Below are 17,135 nucleotides of genomic sequence, written 5' to 3' on the forward strand. Positions count from 1 at the left end.
GGAGGGGGGGGTGACCGCTGCTCAGGAGCTGGCCGGGCATCAGTCGGTGCGTGGTGAGCAACTGCATTGTGCATCACTTATTTTGTATATTCTATTTTTTTTTTCCCCTTCCTTTTCTGTCCTATTAAACTGTCTTTATCTCAACTCACAAATTTTAAATTTAAATTCTAAGAAAACTTGAAAAGTAAATTCATAAATAATATTACTAAAAAATAATATTATTAATTTGATAAGCAGAGGAGCTGACAGGAGATATCACAAGAGGGGGTTGGCAAAGAGAAAAGAACTTTTCCTGGAAAGGAAATTAATATAGGGCCCTGGCACTGTGGGGCATAACTAGATCATGAAGGGGAATTCATGTTGGAACTGCGGAGGCATTGTAGAAACTACAACAGTGTACAGCTCAGGCTGCCTAGAAAGGAAATTATTATCCGTCTTCTAAACTGTTACTTGTAATATGCGTGTGCAACTGTGCCAGTGGATTCTAAAATGCTAATGAAGTTATGGGATTGAAGAGAGTGTAGTGAAAGCATATCAGTCTTCCTTCGTGTGCTTAAAGTTACCATAATTACCAAGTAATAAAACTGTCAAGATTTGGGGACACTGAGCACATCTGATTTTCCCAGCATCTCTATTAGTCACTGTGTATGCAGAACATTTCAAAGTACAGTCATATCAAAAAGGCAAGAGTGGGGAGGAATCTCAGTGTTACTTATTTAAAGAGAGTAGCCTCTCACCTGCAAGTCTGCATGAGTCCTACAGTGGACTTGTACAAATAATTCCTCTTTTTTTTTCTTTTCTTTTTTGAAAGACAGCAAAAAGTTTTATTATTTGTATTTGCAGTGTTGTGGTGTTACCCTTGCACATTCAGCATGTTGGGTTTGAAGACCATAAGAACAGTTCTTCTAGTCAAATGAAAGGCTTGGTTTTCTATCTTCCTATTGACTGGTGGCAGATTGGTAAGAGTATGATGCTGAGATTCAAAGGCAGCCAGTTTTATGACTACCTGTTTTTCCTGGCCCTGATGCTCTTTTTATTGGTACTGCACGTGTCTTACCTGATGCTGTGCTGACCTGTTTATGTACTAAATCTGCAGAAAAATAAATTTAAATGGGTTTGTTTCCTGCCAGTTTAACATACAAGAACAGTTCAATAGAGGGTCAAATGAGTATTGGCACTAGCCTGTAAGAAAAGGTGGCAATACGGAGTTGAAGGAAGATGGGAAGGAGTGACTGTAGCTGTCAAATTACATCAGTTTATGTTTCTATAGAACACAAGCCTAAAAAATAAGACACATACGTTAGGTAAACTACTGTTCTTTATCCTTCCACCAGTTGAGAGTTCTTGATTATAATTAGATGCAGTTATGCTTAAGTTATGGCATATAATACAAGGCCAAAACTTAAAACTGGCAGTGAACAGGCTTGTCTTTTTGTTGATGCAGGGCCTTCTTGCCTTTAACATACCATAAATAGACACAATCTGTAACAACACTGTTTTTACATATGGTCCTCCTTTTGGTACAGATGTGGACAGAGGTTAATTATGAGTTAGCTATGCATTTAGGACAGATTTTACCTTTCTCATCTAATAAATATTTCTAATAAAAGGTTAAAGGATGTTATGTTCCTGTAGTGCAGTACTTGGATCAGTGTTGTTACACTTGCGTATTGCTGAATATTCATGCCTGTGCAGTTGGTATGCATATGTATGTAAAAAGGAAGAAAGAATAAAATCTGGGCAATGACTGTGTTTCACAAATGATGTGGCTAAGGTGTTTAATGCAAAATTCCAGGGTTCTGTCATCTGTGCGAAATTGTATCTGAGTATATAGAACAGGCATTGCTTCTGAATCCCTTCTACTATCTTCTCAATCTTCATCCTGGCATCTCCATAGTTGCCTGGTGATCCATTCACATGGATCAGACAGGTAGGAGCAGAACAGAAACACAGAGCTGTGTAATAGGAATTTACATTAGATTTCTCTTTTTTTTTTTTTTTTTTTTAGGTAGTTTTGAATGGAAGAAAGGTAAGGAGGAGCATAGAAAAGATGCATAAAATTGGGATTGACACTGTGCTTGACAAATAAGGCTATGTGAGATACAGTGCCCTTACAACGGTGAAAAGCAGATATTACATACGTCACGAGGCATAAGGCCAACTTTTCAGGTAAGTAACAGTAACCAGCAAATGAAGAGTTATGGCTATAACTGCCCACAGTGTGCTCACAACCATGCATTCATGTTCTGTCTTTGAACCATTCTGAAAAAGAACTGCATACTTCTGCCACAGTGTGATGTTTCACCTGCTTAACACAAAGGATGGCACATCTACTGAGCTTTACATTCTTTTCATTTCTACACATGCAATGCAATATAACTTTCAGTTATTCATTCTTATACCAGAACCTCATCCTCATCCTCATCATAACCAAAATCTCGCCAAACGCAAGGGTCTTCCTGTCATCTGCTGATGTGATCATCAACCGTTGAGACCTACATTTGTAGCACAAGGGATCTTTATCTTCCCTGTGCGCTTATACCTCCTGATACTGCTTTAGTCAGAGATGTTGCCCCTTCCTTGCAAGGGGCTATTCCTTCCTAGTTAATCGTCACAATCTCAACTCTGTCAAACTACTCCAACCAAACCCTCCACCATTTTGATTTAGCAACAGTAAATGTAAGGCATGTCTCCAGATAACTCCCATTACCTAATTCCAAAGAAAGAGTCAGTATTGCATATTGGGTATATATTTTGGCTCTTCATCTTAGTGTTCAAGGGATTTTTTGAACTACATTTTTTGGAAAGCCTCAAGTTACGATGCAGCTTTGTTTTGTGGAGCTTTTGGGTTCTTTTATCACTGATTTAATTAAAAGGAACAACAGCTAGATTTCATTTAGTACAGCAGAGAATGGGAATTTACAAGTGGAATTGACACATCCCTTTAGAGATGAGTTTGCAATTTGACATACTAAGGAGAGGGATGACAAAGAGGAAATAAGATGGGGGAAGAAAAGGAGTGGGATAATGGGTAAAGAAGAATAGTTGTTGAACCTATGACTTTTTACATGCTTATCTTCCTATTTATTCTAATAAATGAAAATTAGGGCCATATCCAAAAAGTTGGTAGGATGATTCTATCTATGGCCTTTATGCTACAGGGAATACAAATGTACTTTGAGCTTTTGTAGCCTTAAATTTAACATCACAAATTTTAAAAGGTAGTATCTTAAATATTAGTGCAGTAATTAGTCTATCAGATCTAGTTGTTTGCATCTAATAATCTGTCTTTTAAGAGTGCTGACTGGACACAAATTTTTCTGAAGTCAGTGGGAGCTCTTAGCATTCAGAGTATCTTTAACGGCGGCCAACAATAGTCTTGGTTGCTAGCATTCATTGAGAGAATGTATTACATTGACACAGGATTTTCAGTTTCCATCAAATACTGACAGAAATGTCTGATGTACAGATTCTAACACTGCAGCACTTTCCTACTGCTCTTCATTACTGTTGTATCAATTCTGGCTCTTCTGAGCTGGTTTTGATTTTGTAACTTGAAGCCCTAATATTTTGACTCTGGCAGGTAGTTTATGGAAGATAAATCAATGAGCTATCGTTATGTTTTCTTGCTGTCTCCAGGCATTCAGCAGTGGCTAATCTCTTTTATCCCATTTTATGAAATCGAAGTTTACAGAGTTAAAGTTGGAAAAGCAACCTGTGATTTGAATGTATCTTTGTCTTGTACTTGGTCTTCTGACTTTAAATGTAACTGTAGCATTCAAGATTCTGGGATTTATTACTAGTTGCTCACTCAACCTCCTTAGTGAAAATCTTAATTTCATCTACGGGATTGACTTGTTACACAATCAGTCATTCAGTGTTTTCCTTTACTTTGTCTATTTTGAAAAACAGTCCTGCCTCCCAGGAATATAAGAAACAAATAATATTTTCTGTGATTGCAGTGTATTACTGTTTTTTCAATTAGTGTTAGTAGTTATTCCAAATGGTTTAAGAATCAGTTTATGTTCTTTACAAAATGATAGGTATTTAGCTGAAGTATATGGAAATCCAGACAGTAATACAAAATCAATCTTTTGTAAGGTTATTTGAGGTAATGATACAGTGATAAGTTAATTTTATAGTGATTAAGACACAACACAGTTGGGACTCCCAATTAGACTTTGATCTGAGGATATTTCTCTCTACACTTGATGAGCAAAAAGGAGATGAGAATTAATGGTAAAACATGATGTTTTGAGCAGCTGGGGTCCAGGTTCTGTGTTTTATTATAAGAGTTGATGTAAAGGAAGATTTTAAAATTAACTGGATACATATAATTTGATTTCTCATCTTTAAAGTTTATTGATTTCAAATTGACATCTAAAATTTCCTCTGCTATTGAGAGTAACTGAAAAGACAGTTAAGTGCAATACATTTTCACAAAAATAACCCACAAACATAATAACTCAAAAAAAACCCCACCTCACATTAAAAATATCTCAGCATTCTTGTGGTGGGTGGAAAGATAGTTTTCATTGCTATCTGTTGATATCTTAATTTTGTGAACGTTAAAGGAGGGATAGTAGACCAAAGGTATGGCTTGCGCGCTCTCTCTCTCTCACACACACACCCAGTATGGCAACACTGAATGCACAATACTGAATGCATTGTAGCTCCTGAAGTAAAGAGGAACTGCGTATTAATGATATTTTCTCCAGAGAGGGTATGATTCCTAGCATGTGCACCACAAACTACTTCCCCCTGCCTGGGCCATAGATCTGAATGCTGGGACTTGGCAGAATCTAGTCTGTTGAAAAGTCTAAAAAAAAATCTGTTCTCTTTTGTGCATATCCTGTCATTTCTTTGTGTTGAGATAGTTTATAATAATAAACTAAAATAATAATAATGAAGGTTAAAGAGACTTTATATATCAGGAATTCTTCAGTGGCCTGGAAATCAAAAGAGTTGTCCAGGCAAAAATAATGCAACATGATTAGGGATGAATGTAAAGGAATAGCAGAGGAATGTAAGAATAAAATCAGTGACTTCAAAGCACAAAATAAGTTTCAATTTACAAAGCACAAGAAAAGAATGAAAGAAACCAAAAATCTGAGGCACAAAGGGATAGGTCCATTACCTAGATCTATTATTAAATAAGAAAAGAGAACAAGTAACAGATTTTCAAACACTGATTCTTTACTTCATACTTTATAAAAGAGATATATTGTGACCTGCTACTTCATAAAATTAATCTTAGGAAATAAGAGTGGAACCAAAGCACAGAGAGAATAGCCTAAGGAATCTTAATATAGATGTGCTCAAGTGGCAAATACTAATAAAATTCATCCTAGAATGATTGAGGAATTAGGCATCACTGATTATATTTATTTATTTATTTATTGAGATGTGCTCGTGGCAAATACTAATAAAATTCATCCTAGAATGATTGAGGAATTAGGCATCACTGATTATATTTTTTACCCCCCAGCCAGTATGGTTTGACATGACCTGTTCATAAGAAACCTTAATCTGTTTCTCCTCTTAGAAAGGATGACAAGCTTCGTAAGTAAGAGGAAAACTTTAGGTACAATACAGCTTGATTTTAATAAAGTCTTTTTCCCTGCATAAGCAAGCTAGGGAAATGTAATATCAATACTATCTCCATTACATGCTGATATTATCAGCATCAAATTGAAAAATTGCCTTTACAGAGTAATTATAGTACCCTTTCAAGATGAAAAGGCATTAATGAGTTGGATGATCGAAGAGAACACACACTTATAAACGTTACTGATGATACTAAGCTGAAGAGGGGTTGAAAGTTTTGGGGATTTTTTTTTTCTTTGTTTTGAACATAAGATCTGAATCCAAAATATTCTTGATGAATTTGGAGAGAATCTCTGAAATCAAGAAAGTGAAAAGCAGTGCAGGCAAGTACGAAGCACTGCATTTAGGAGGAAAAACTCAAATACGTGAATACAAAACAGGAAATAATTATTCAGACAGAAAAATAACAGAACAAAATCTGAAGATATAGTAGACCTCAAGGTAAATACTAACTATGCTGCTGGAAAAAAGTAAAGGTTTGTTTTTTTTTTTTTTCTGGAGGATCATAGCAGTCATGTTGTACGAAAGAGGACGTTGTCTAGTTTGGCAAATCTTCTACCTATAGTTGGTCCCCTCACCACTTTTTCCTCTTGATAAGATGCAGACAAACTGGAAATTCTTCTCCATTGTTGTTATTGTTTTCTCCTGTGGAATGAAAACCATCTTTATTTGTGATAAGGATGCTTTAGATTAAATGAGAGAAAAAACACTGGAACAGGCTACCTAGAGAAAGTGTGGAATCTGCTTTCTTGGTAGTTAAACATCTGTCGAGATATTCTTGAGCCTGCGTTCATGCTGAGTTAGGGTTAGGTGGTCTCTTGTGGTCTCTTCCGTCTCTGCATGATTACAGTGCTCAGATTACATGTTTTGGCTGCACAGAAGAGATTATCTAAAATAGTTAAATCATGAACTCAGTAAAGTGAATGGAGGTGCTACTTCTTGCATCCTAAATGCAATTTGAAGTTAGAGCAGTAAAGAACAAAGTTCATTTTTGACTTAACAAAATATATTTTTATTTGGCTTCCCAAAAAGTGTTTTGACAAATCATACTTAAAAATATTTTGAAGCTTCTGCATATAATATATGTCTGTCTGTCTTCTAATGATGATGCTAGAAAAGCAGGGAATGCAATTGCAGTAGCACTGAGACAGTAGGAACCCCTTGGTTACTCATACCCAGTGGAATAGCCCTGTGGAAGAAATGGCACCCTAGACGTTACTTGGATTTGTATATTTCTGCAGGCAAAGTTTACAGACCTGTAAATTTAAATGTAGAATTTTTGTGGGCAGAATGCATTGACAAATATGCCTGATGGTAATACATCTCATACTGATAGTCCCAGAACAGGTCAATAATAATGCTTATATTGATAGCAGCAATGCAGGAGATGTTACTTGGTATTATAGCTAGAATCCATGTTATCCCCTTAATCATAATTACATTAATATTGACAGGCTGTTGACAATACTCACATTACTATTGATAGATTTCTGTCAATAACATGTTTCCAAATAAAATATATTCATTCATAATTTGTACAATGCTCGATAACAGCACTAACATTTACCAGAAGAAATTCCTCTTTCCCTGGTGATATACAATAATCATCTTTTTTTGTTGCACAGTGTACTGTACAAGTGGGATTGTTCATTTGTTTAGTTTTTAAAAAAAAAAACCAACAAACAGAAAAACTATAGGTTATTTAAGAAATACTTAATATGCACATTCTGGGTTGTCTTTTTTTTTTCTGGGAGGCAATTTTTTATTTTTTTCTCAGCAATATCTGTGACAGTGTAAAACCAAGGGAGAACCTTTCAAGTAGTAGTCTTCAGTGTTTTGTCTTAAAGTGTATTTATGTAACAAGTCAATCACACGTAGAGTTTATTATGTATCTTCACCTAATTTTTGACTGTTCAATTCTGATCATAAAAGCTAAGCCTGATGGCATCCTTAACTGGGCATTGATACTTGACTCTTTCATTACTGGGTCTACAATTCTGAGTTCTTAAGTTTTAAATAATTTAAAATAGACCAAATAAGAGAGTTAGAAAAGTAAGGACATGACAAATAGAATTTAATGCAGAAACGTGGAGGAAAAACAACATTCTCCTTATAGTCTGTGTAGCTCAGCAGAATATGGAATGCAAAAATAACATTAAAAAGTACAAGTTGAATGTCTTGACACTTACAGGCTGTATTTATTATTTAGTTTTATACCAGAATATATTATCTAGTTTTATACCAGAATATTTCTCATTTATTCCTACTCTAGGACCACTGCTTGTGAAAACAGTACAAACTGAAAAATCAAAGAAATTTCTGAAAGGATTTTGTATAGAGGAAGTAAGTTTAAAAGGTAAAACTTTATTTATTATCATTTATTTATTCTTTATTTATTATCACTTGAAAAAATGGGCATCATAAATAAAGCATATAATGCCAATTCCCTACTATAGCAAAATAGAGAGAGAGTAGAATTTAGGCCACTTCTCTCAAAGAAACAGTTGCTGTTATCCAGATGATTAGGACATTTGCAGACATTTTTCATAGGAAAATACAGATTTCAGACTTTCCCTTTTAATGTTTGTCTATGGGAAGTACGTATCTACCCTATAAGTGCAGTAAAACCTTAAATCATTTTGGAAGTAAGCATACTGTGTAGCAGAGCACTTCAGCCTGTACATAACAGTATGCACACTGAAATGTGCTTACACATTAAAATCAAAACTATATGGATATAATCTTTAAGTAACTTGCAGGGTCCAGTTAACAGCCATGGCCTATGGCAAACTTTTAGTGTTCTTAGCAACAAAGAACTTCAGACCAATGCCCAGTTTTATTGCTTAAATTGAGAAAGCTTTCTTTTTGATCAACAATTAGGTAAGCAAAGCTTTCATAGGAATATCATAAGCATAATTTAAAGGATTTTAAAGGGGTACATCTTTATTATTAGTTGCTTATGTTTTTGTCTGATATTCTTCCTTTTCCATATAGTTTGTATAAAAGTGACTTCAAAGTTGACTGCTAGTTGGTAATTCAGGAAGAGACACTAAATATGTCACAGTTAAACAGTATATATGGTGTTGATTCTAATTTTTTTAAAAAGGAGTCTTGTTGGATTTTGCAAAATTTCAAAGGTTAACAAACAGTGGTTGGACTTGTTGGTTCAGAAGTGGTTCCCATTTTCTGTATACAAAGTTCCAGCCCACACTGACAGGTTCACTGAAGTTATTTCCTTCAAGTAAAGTTCTATAAAGGATCATGGACATGAAAAAAAATATGTATTGTCACAAATCAAGAGGCAAATCAATTAGATTCTACTACGAAGCATGCACAAAAAAAAAATATATTGTCACAAATCAAGAGGCAAATCAATTAGATTCTACTACGAAGCATGCACAAATTTTTGAGAGTGACCGGGGAAGATCTTTGTGACATCCGGTACATCCTCCTGTGAAAATTGGGGATAAATTCAATGCTAGAACAGGTAACTTAGGGCATCATTTGGTCAAATTTTAAGAATCTCCAGGGATGGAGATTTCACAGTCCCTCTACACAAACTGTTCCAGTTTCTGTATGTCCAATTGGAATTTCTCATGTAGCAACTTACAACCAGTTGCCTTTCTTTCTTTCACTGCATCTCACAGAAAGGTTTGACTTAATCTTCTCTGTAACCTTTAGGTAGTGGAAGATTACTATTAGATCACTTCTTAGCTGCCTTATCTTCAAGTTGAACAATCTGAGTTCCTTCAAGCTCTCATCATATGTCAGGTGTTGGGGCTCCCTGATGATATTAGTGGCTGGACTTTTTTCAGTTTGTTGACATTTCTTTTGTACTATTGATAGAAAAGAGGCAAAACTGGACGTAGTGTCCAAGGTGTAGACTCACCAGTGCCAAGTAGAGGGGAATAAGCACGTCCTTCAGTCTGCTAGCTGTATGCATGCTAGTGCACTCCAGTAGGCATTATTGCTGCAAGGATGCACTGGTGACTTGTGTTCAGCTTGCTGCCTACCAGAATCCCCAAGTCCTTTTTTGCAAAGCAGCTATGCAGTCGGTCACCTCCCAGCCTATAGTGATCCATGGATTTTCTCGTTCTACAACAGCAGTTTCTCATAGCACCTGGGATAATGGAAGGCAGCTGGAAAAGATGGTTGAATTGATGTTGGAAAATAGTCTTAGTAGATGGGTCAAGGAAGCTGTTTGATAAGATGTCCCTTTTGAATAACTTCAAGATTTTGAAAGGGGTCTATGTGTATTGGGAATTGTATAGAACACTAGTAGGAGGGTAACTGAAATGAGTAGAACGGAGTGAAATGAGTAGAAGGGACTGAGGTGTTCCCAGAAGTGAAGAAGACGCTAGACTTCTAGGGTTACAAGTGAATAGCACTAAACCAGAGTGACAGGTTCCAGAGCAGACAGTTATCAGAGGCTATGGTTCCTAAAATGGTAGTGGGATGAGACGATGAGCGGTGGGAGGGTGGATAGTCATTGGAGCTGGAGTTTTTGAAGTGATACAGCAAGATCCAGTAGGGCTGAATTGATCCTTTGATCACAAAGCGGAGGAGATAAGTTATTGGGATGATACTGGATAACGCTTTCCAACCACACTTCCTTTCCCTTGGTGCTTACTACAGAAAAGACAGAAGTGTGAGTGAGACCGGCTTGGGTATACTGCCTTTGTATACCCTTGTGTACTGGCTTGTCAGGCCAGTGCGGGTTGATGCTATGAACCCCCTAGCTGTTTGCCCAGAGGAGATGGCCTTATACTACCTTCAGCCGTATTTTGCTTGCTAGTGAGGAAGGAGGAGTTTAAAGAAACTGAGTGGAGCTATTGTATGCCCTACCCATGTAGCCAGTCTTAGTTAATTGGAAACTACTGTTGTACAGCATACATTAAGAACAAAATCCTATTTCCTGTTACCTTTGTATGATATTTTCCTTACAGACATGTCTAATTATAAGTAAAGAAAACAGTAGGAATGCTACAAATAATGTTTTATACTGGGTTTTAAAACTTTTGGTGTACTCTGTTTCAGCAAACAAGTTACTGGTTCGGAGGATTTTTTTTTTAGTATTCTTAGCATCGTTAGCAACCATTCCTATATAGGATCCTATATGGCATCTTTTATTCAAAGCAGTCTTGTGTTACAGCAGGTTTTCCCCTTATTTATAAGGATTTGAAGTGCCTTCTTTTGTACTTTCTCCAGAAGGCTGTTGACCCTTGCTTGTCTGTTATACAAAGCATCTGGTTTAGAAAGTGAAATATGTTGCACACTACATGAAATATACCACTTCTCCTAAATCACTTTAGGTTTTTTTATGTGGACAAAAGGAACCAAAAATCAGTTACCCCACAATTTTGCATTACTGAGGCATTATCCATATTTTGCTCTTGCAGTTTATTGCGTTTATTTTCTTAGTCACAGAATTCCAGATACAATAACATTTAAACCAAGCAATGTTAACAAATATTTTTATTTTTCTCTGTAATGCTTGAACAAGAAGAGTATACATTTGTGAAGTTGCTAGTATACATTAATCGACTTGCCAGGAAATTTGTTATACGACAAGTAGCACAATCCTGCACCTGTCAAAAGACTCTAGAAAATATATGCAGGGTTCAGTGATGTGTATGATAATTTATGTCTGAATGCTGAATATTTCTTGAATCTCATATAATGATTCTTCTCTAAACTAAACAAATCACTGCCTTTATTTAGTAAGTTTTATCATTCCCACCTTAATTTTCATCCATATTTTTCTGTATGTAATCCTTAAATTTGTTAGTATTTCTAAGATTTTACTTTCAGCTGCAGCTACTGAAGTATTCATATGGCAATATTTTCTATCCACCCCACTGTTCTCTTCTAGATTTTAGTTAGTATGTTCATTTTCCCTATTTCTCCATAAAACACCATATAGTTTTACTATTCTTGTTTCTAATCTTCTATTTTAAGGTCCACAGTGAAATATTAAATCTCTGGAGTTTTCTAAATATCTGGAAGGTGTTCAACACTCCTCTGTAACCAAATACAAACGTTACTGTTTGTGAGAAATACTCCAATATAAATTATTTTGAGATGAAACTTTATACTGTTAATATAAAGCTTCCTGAGAGGACTTGTAGCATATTAATAGCGTATTAATACAGCATTCTGAAAAAGCTTTTTGTGTTATTTCTTGTTTACTGCTGGTATATTACAACTTTGTTATCTTTAATAAGAATAAAAATAGCAAATGCTCCGTTATACTAAAATCTATTTGTGTTTATTCGTAGAAAGTTTTTTTGTGAAGAAATGGCCTCCAGCATTGGAAATGAAAAGAGTGTGAATCCTGTGCTCAGAATAAGTCAACTTGATGCTCTTGAACTAAACAAAGCCCTGGAACAACTAGTGTGGTCCCAGTTTACCAGCTGTTTTCATGGATTTAAACCAGGGGTGTTGGCTCATTTTGAACCAGAAGTAAAAGCATTTTTATGGCTTATATTATGGAGATTCACTATCTATTCCAAGAATGCAACTGTGGGACAGGCTATTCTGAATATTCAGTACAAGAATAACTTGTCTCAGACAGAGAAATACCAACCTCTGAGCAAACACCAGAAGTTATGGTATCTTATTTTCACTGTTGGTGGAAGATGGTTGGAAGAAAGATGTTATGATTTATTTAGCAATCGTCAGCTGCAATCTTTCTGCAAAATTAAGCGTTATATTAACTTTGGAGCTGGACTTCTTAAACTTTGTGAACTTTTAAATTTTCTGATTTTTCTTCAGAAAGGAACATTTGCAACACTCACAGAACGCATTCTAGGAATTAGGTCAGTTTTTTGCAAGCCACAAAGTGTTCGTCAGGTAGGATTCGAATACATGAACAGGGAGCTCTTATGGCATGGCTTTGCTGAATTTCTGATCTATCTGCTACCACTTATTAATGTACAGAAACTAAAACTTAAAATTTCTTCTTGGTGTTTGCCTATTGCAGGTCTTTCCAATAGTGAAAATGCATTAGCAGCTCACTGCAAGGAATGTTCACTATGTGGGGAATGGCCTACTATGCCTCATACCATAGGCTGTTCGCATGTTTTTTGTTACTACTGTATTAAAAGTAACTATTTATTTGATATGTATTTTACATGTCCTAAATGTGGCTCAGAGGTACACAGTCTTCAGCCACTGAAATATAAAATTGAAATGACAGAATTGCATGCTTGATATGGGGTTGATTTGTTTTTATACTGTACATGAAATATTATGTTGCAGAGATTAATGGAAAAATTAAAAAATTATTGTAAAAAGGCAGCTTAAATATGGTTTTGGAGACTCTGTAATTTGTTGTAACATATGTCTTTACTGGTCTTAGTTTTTTTTACTGAGTAACAGTGCCAACTTGCCTCTCTGAAGGAAAGAATAGAAAGGAGTTCACCAGCTCTTCTCCTCTCTCAGACTACTTGATCCCAGTTTGGTACCCCTATGTTGTCAAGTTATTCCTTCTTAGATCTAGAGTCTGTCAGCCTGCCACTTCCTAACTGCATGCTATATACTTTCCTGAAAGATAGAGGGGATGCCCAGTAAGCTTCTACCCTTTTTGTGGATTTTCCCAAGCTTGTTGTAAAAGCTTCTGCCATTTACCAACTTAGGTAGTAGATGGATTTAGTGGGAAAGTCATCCTTGTTGTGCCTAAAGAATAATTTTAAATTTGAATATTTTAAATTTGAATTCCCAGTGTGATGTTCCACTGCAAAAAGGAAAGGTGTAAGGTGAATTGTCATCTCAGGAGATTATTAATAGTTTTTGTCGTATTTAGCCACCATAACAGGACATACTCTTTCTCTAACTCAGAATTGCTCTCTTAGCAATAGAACAAAGCTTTAAGTGATCCATCTGGTAGACAGATAGATACTCCATATTTAACGTGTGCCTACAGGAGATATAACCACTTCCTGTGCAAATACAGTGCACCTTCTAGACCTCCATGAGATGACCGAACTCATTTTCTCACTCAGCTATGTGTTTGTGATCTTCAGTGATGTATGTAGGACCACCTCCCATTTCTTCCCTATAAAGCTGAGGGACGCAGTCCATCATCCATTGGAATGTGGCAGCTGCCCAAGGTACCCGCATTCTTCTGAGTCAGAGACATTGGAGAAAACTGTTTACTCACAAGATGCTGTCTTTGGGACTTGCCACTCTTCTTTGTTTGGTGTGGTCAAGGTGGGTGCCAAACCTCACTAACAGCTCACTACCACACAGAAAAAAGATCAAACACAGCTATGCGCATGTAGACATACTAAAAAAAAAAAAAAAAAAGCTAACTCTTCCTGTTTTTTACTATTACTATTTGCTTTCTCTGTTGGCTTTGCAATGTTTTTATTATTCCCTGTTTTAACACTTCATCCAATTATTCCCTGACCTGGTTTCATAAGATTTATTACTTTTTTCAAAATGGCAGTCCTTTTTTAACAGGAAGCCTTACCCAGAAGTGTCTCATTAACACAAAAATAGTTTGCATCCTTTTTTGGTTCTTAAATTCTCAAAAACTTATACAGTTAAATTGAGTAAATCACATTGTGATGGCTGTGTTCTTGATTGGCTATCATCAATAGTCAGTCCCAAAAATAGTATGGTAACAACTGATCCAATATCTTTGATCTACTTTTATGAAATGGTTTATTACATTCTTCAGTGTCTGATTAAAACAACCCACCAGCCTATTTGTTTGAAGATCTTAAATTCTAGGTTTTGATCTTTAGAGTGACACACAACGCTTTCATCTGATGCAATTAAATATAGTTAGCGGGCTCATAAGTATCTTTGGGCAGCCCAAAAACTTCATTAATTCTGCTACCATTCTCTGAGTCAACAGAGACTTCAGAGCAACTGCTTCCAGATACTGTGCCACAATACATTATTTGCCATCAAACCTGTGTATCGGCAGCCTGCCAAATTTGTGTTACTCACAGTTGCCATTTGAACCAGCAGGTACAAATCTGTCTTTATTAAAAGTACCGAAACTGGCAAGTCTGTTGGAGGCTACCCTGGAGTTACTTGCTGGTCCTGAAGTAATTCTGTATGAATTGTCCCTGCACATCACTTCATAGCTCTTCCCAAAGAAATGTATTGGCAACCCTGACTTTGAGGTGAGGATCATCAGCATTCCTGCTACCTCTCTCTCTATCCTTATTAATTAAGAGTTGTACACATCCAAAATCCAGTGTTTGTGGTTTATAATCATAGCAGACCTTTTTTCCTGTGGAGTCTTCATTCCTTCTGAAGTCACAGTGCAGTATTGTGTCAAAAGGGCATGGATTTTCTATATTGGACTGTTAGGTGTCATGTTCTTCTTATGTAGGACTTAACTTCTTTCCTATTTAGAAATGTTTCTTTTTCCTGAATATTTAAAGAATGTTACCTTCCTTTTTCATTCCACCTCTCTCTGTCCTGCTGTTTGATTTACCTAAGCTGTATGAATTTCCTGAGGTTTGTTTTGTCTCTTGTGGCTTCATCCAGGTGAAATTCTAGTAAAATATATACTCTGTTTTTCACCCCTGTTACAGTACCAGTACAAAACCTGTTTCCAGAAGTTTTGTACCTCTGTTGTACAGCTATTTTCTGCTGGCTGTGCTATACTGCAGCTGGCTTCCCTATTCTTCTTCTGGAGTTGAACTTTTCATAGTTAGCATACAGCATTGGCCTACTACTGTAGTACCTCATCATCAGTGTGTTAGGTTTGTAGCCCGTAGCACTGACAAAGTTTGTAAAGTCTGTCTTACGGCATAAATAAACTTTGCATTACCCTAAGATCCTAGATCCTAAGGTGTGGCTTTAATTCTTTTATTTTCCATGCAAGTAAGCAGGTACAATGCATCTCTCAGAAATAAAAGGTTTGGGAAGAGAGTGGTTCCTTTTGTCACATACTGAATTATTATTTTTTTTTTTTTTAATCTACCATGTGGTGAAACCTTCTCAGTTGTAGTCAAAAATCAGATCTATGAGACCAAGATTTCAACTTGTGTTTTGAAAAACTACTTGCTACCAGGTTAGCTTTTTAGGACTCCAAAGTCAATACTCGGCAGCTTCCTTATGGCACTGTAAAATTAAAAATATACCTTTTTTTATGTTTTAATTCTGTTTTGTTGCGGCTTTTGATATATAAACTGCAAAGACTTACCTGAAGATATTACAGAGAAAAATTAGATAATTTGTAGACTAATCAAAGGATAATCTAATTTTACATACTAATTGCATTGATAATTTGTCCTCATAAGCATTATATTTTCAGCTTAAAACTCTACTGTAACAAAGGACTACGATGCATCTGGTGATGCTTCCTGCAGTAGAGGGAACAAAATTTATCTTGGAATGTTAATCTCTTCAGTCATTTTCTCTAAACAAAAGCTTTTTAGTGTTCAGCTACCATGAGAATGTACTTCTGAGCAGTCATATGTGCAGCAGTGAAAAGGGTAAATGCCTAGATTTTAAGAAAGCTAAAGGACCAGAACTCTTATTCAGTCTTGGGTAGGATTACAGCCCTGTATTAACAGTTTTATTTGTGCTCTGTTATGTGTCTTTGTGTGCTACAAGAACATTTTCATTGTATCAGAAATCAAAAAAATGAAGCCATAACTCAGACTAATTGTAAGTTTTTTAATATGTTTATTAATATAACTTCATTTGAATGAGAATTACCAGTTGTCACAAGGTGTGATTTTGGAGGCATTTAGATGAAAGGAGTCAGAGAATGCTGATTCCTTGCTTCCACAAACCACCACCACTCCATCAACTCTATATGGTTTAAGAGAGGTCTCGTTTAAGTACTGTTATGGAAGACTTAAAGGCAGGAGTTTCAATATTCTGTAAAAGAAATGACAGGGATAGTATCTGATTTCTGCATTGCCTGGAAATATTTCTTTATTTTTCTGTAAGTGTGAGGTGTTACGGGCAAGGATGATCTGGACAAAGTGGTGAAGAGAAGATGTTAAGAAAGATGAAAGAAACATATTTCCTAAATACAGTCCAAACTGATGAATGTTTTTATTTGAGAATATTACTACAATTGTTATCTGGGATGTATTGTTCTTATGAAAACCAAGCTGACAAATAAAAGATGCTTCTTAACAGGAGGTTGCGAGGCTTTTTTGGGGGTGGGTTTTGTTTTTTGGGGTTGTTTTTTTTTTTTTTTTGGAAGGCTAGTTATCATGCCTATTCAATGGTTGGGCTGTCAGGTGATTTCATACTTTAGTATTCATGAGACTAAAATGCAAAGTGGGGAACTAGTTTATAGTTACAGTTCACTTAAAAATTTTCTTCAATTTTAGGGTCCAAAGTAAATTATCTTTTTAATAATTCTTCTGAGCAGACTAGTCATAGCAATAGATTGTCAACTGTTATACTTTGCTGTGTAAACACAGCTAGGAAGCTGTCTTGGCTTGTACTAAGAAGATAATATTGTGGCATGACTGGACACGCAGGATAGGGTCATGTGGTTACTGCCGTGGGAGGGGTTAAAGTTGATGGGCATTTTATTCTGG

General features: G+C 36.0%; 1 protein-coding gene across 2 annotated transcripts in view; it reads left to right on the forward strand.

The window, feature by feature from the left end:
• Nucleotides 1–16,720, forward strand: part of PEX2 (peroxisomal biogenesis factor 2) — a 24,648-nt gene extending 7,928 nt beyond the window's left edge. The window contains exons 2-3 of one of the 2 annotated variants that reach the window (XM_009272632.1): nucleotides 2,009–2,169; nucleotides 11,886–16,720. In XM_009272632.1, the coding sequence (XP_009270907.1) occupies nucleotides 11,905–12,819 (915 nt within the window). In that variant the 5' untranslated portion in view covers nucleotides 2,009–2,169; nucleotides 11,886–11,904 and the 3' untranslated portion in view covers nucleotides 12,820–16,720. Of the gene's footprint in view, nucleotides 1–2,008; nucleotides 2,170–7,882; nucleotides 7,964–11,885 lie in introns of those variants that run through there. The other variant, XM_009272633.1, reaches the window with a different exon arrangement.
• The last annotated feature ends 415 nt before the right edge of the window (nucleotides 16,721–17,135 follow it).

This window comes from Aptenodytes forsteri, unplaced genomic scaffold (assembly GCF_000699145.1).
Source record: "Aptenodytes forsteri isolate BGI_AS27 unplaced genomic scaffold, ASM69914v1 Scaffold62, whole genome shotgun sequence".
Taxonomy (NCBI): Eukaryota; Metazoa; Chordata; class Aves; order Sphenisciformes; family Spheniscidae; genus Aptenodytes; species Aptenodytes forsteri.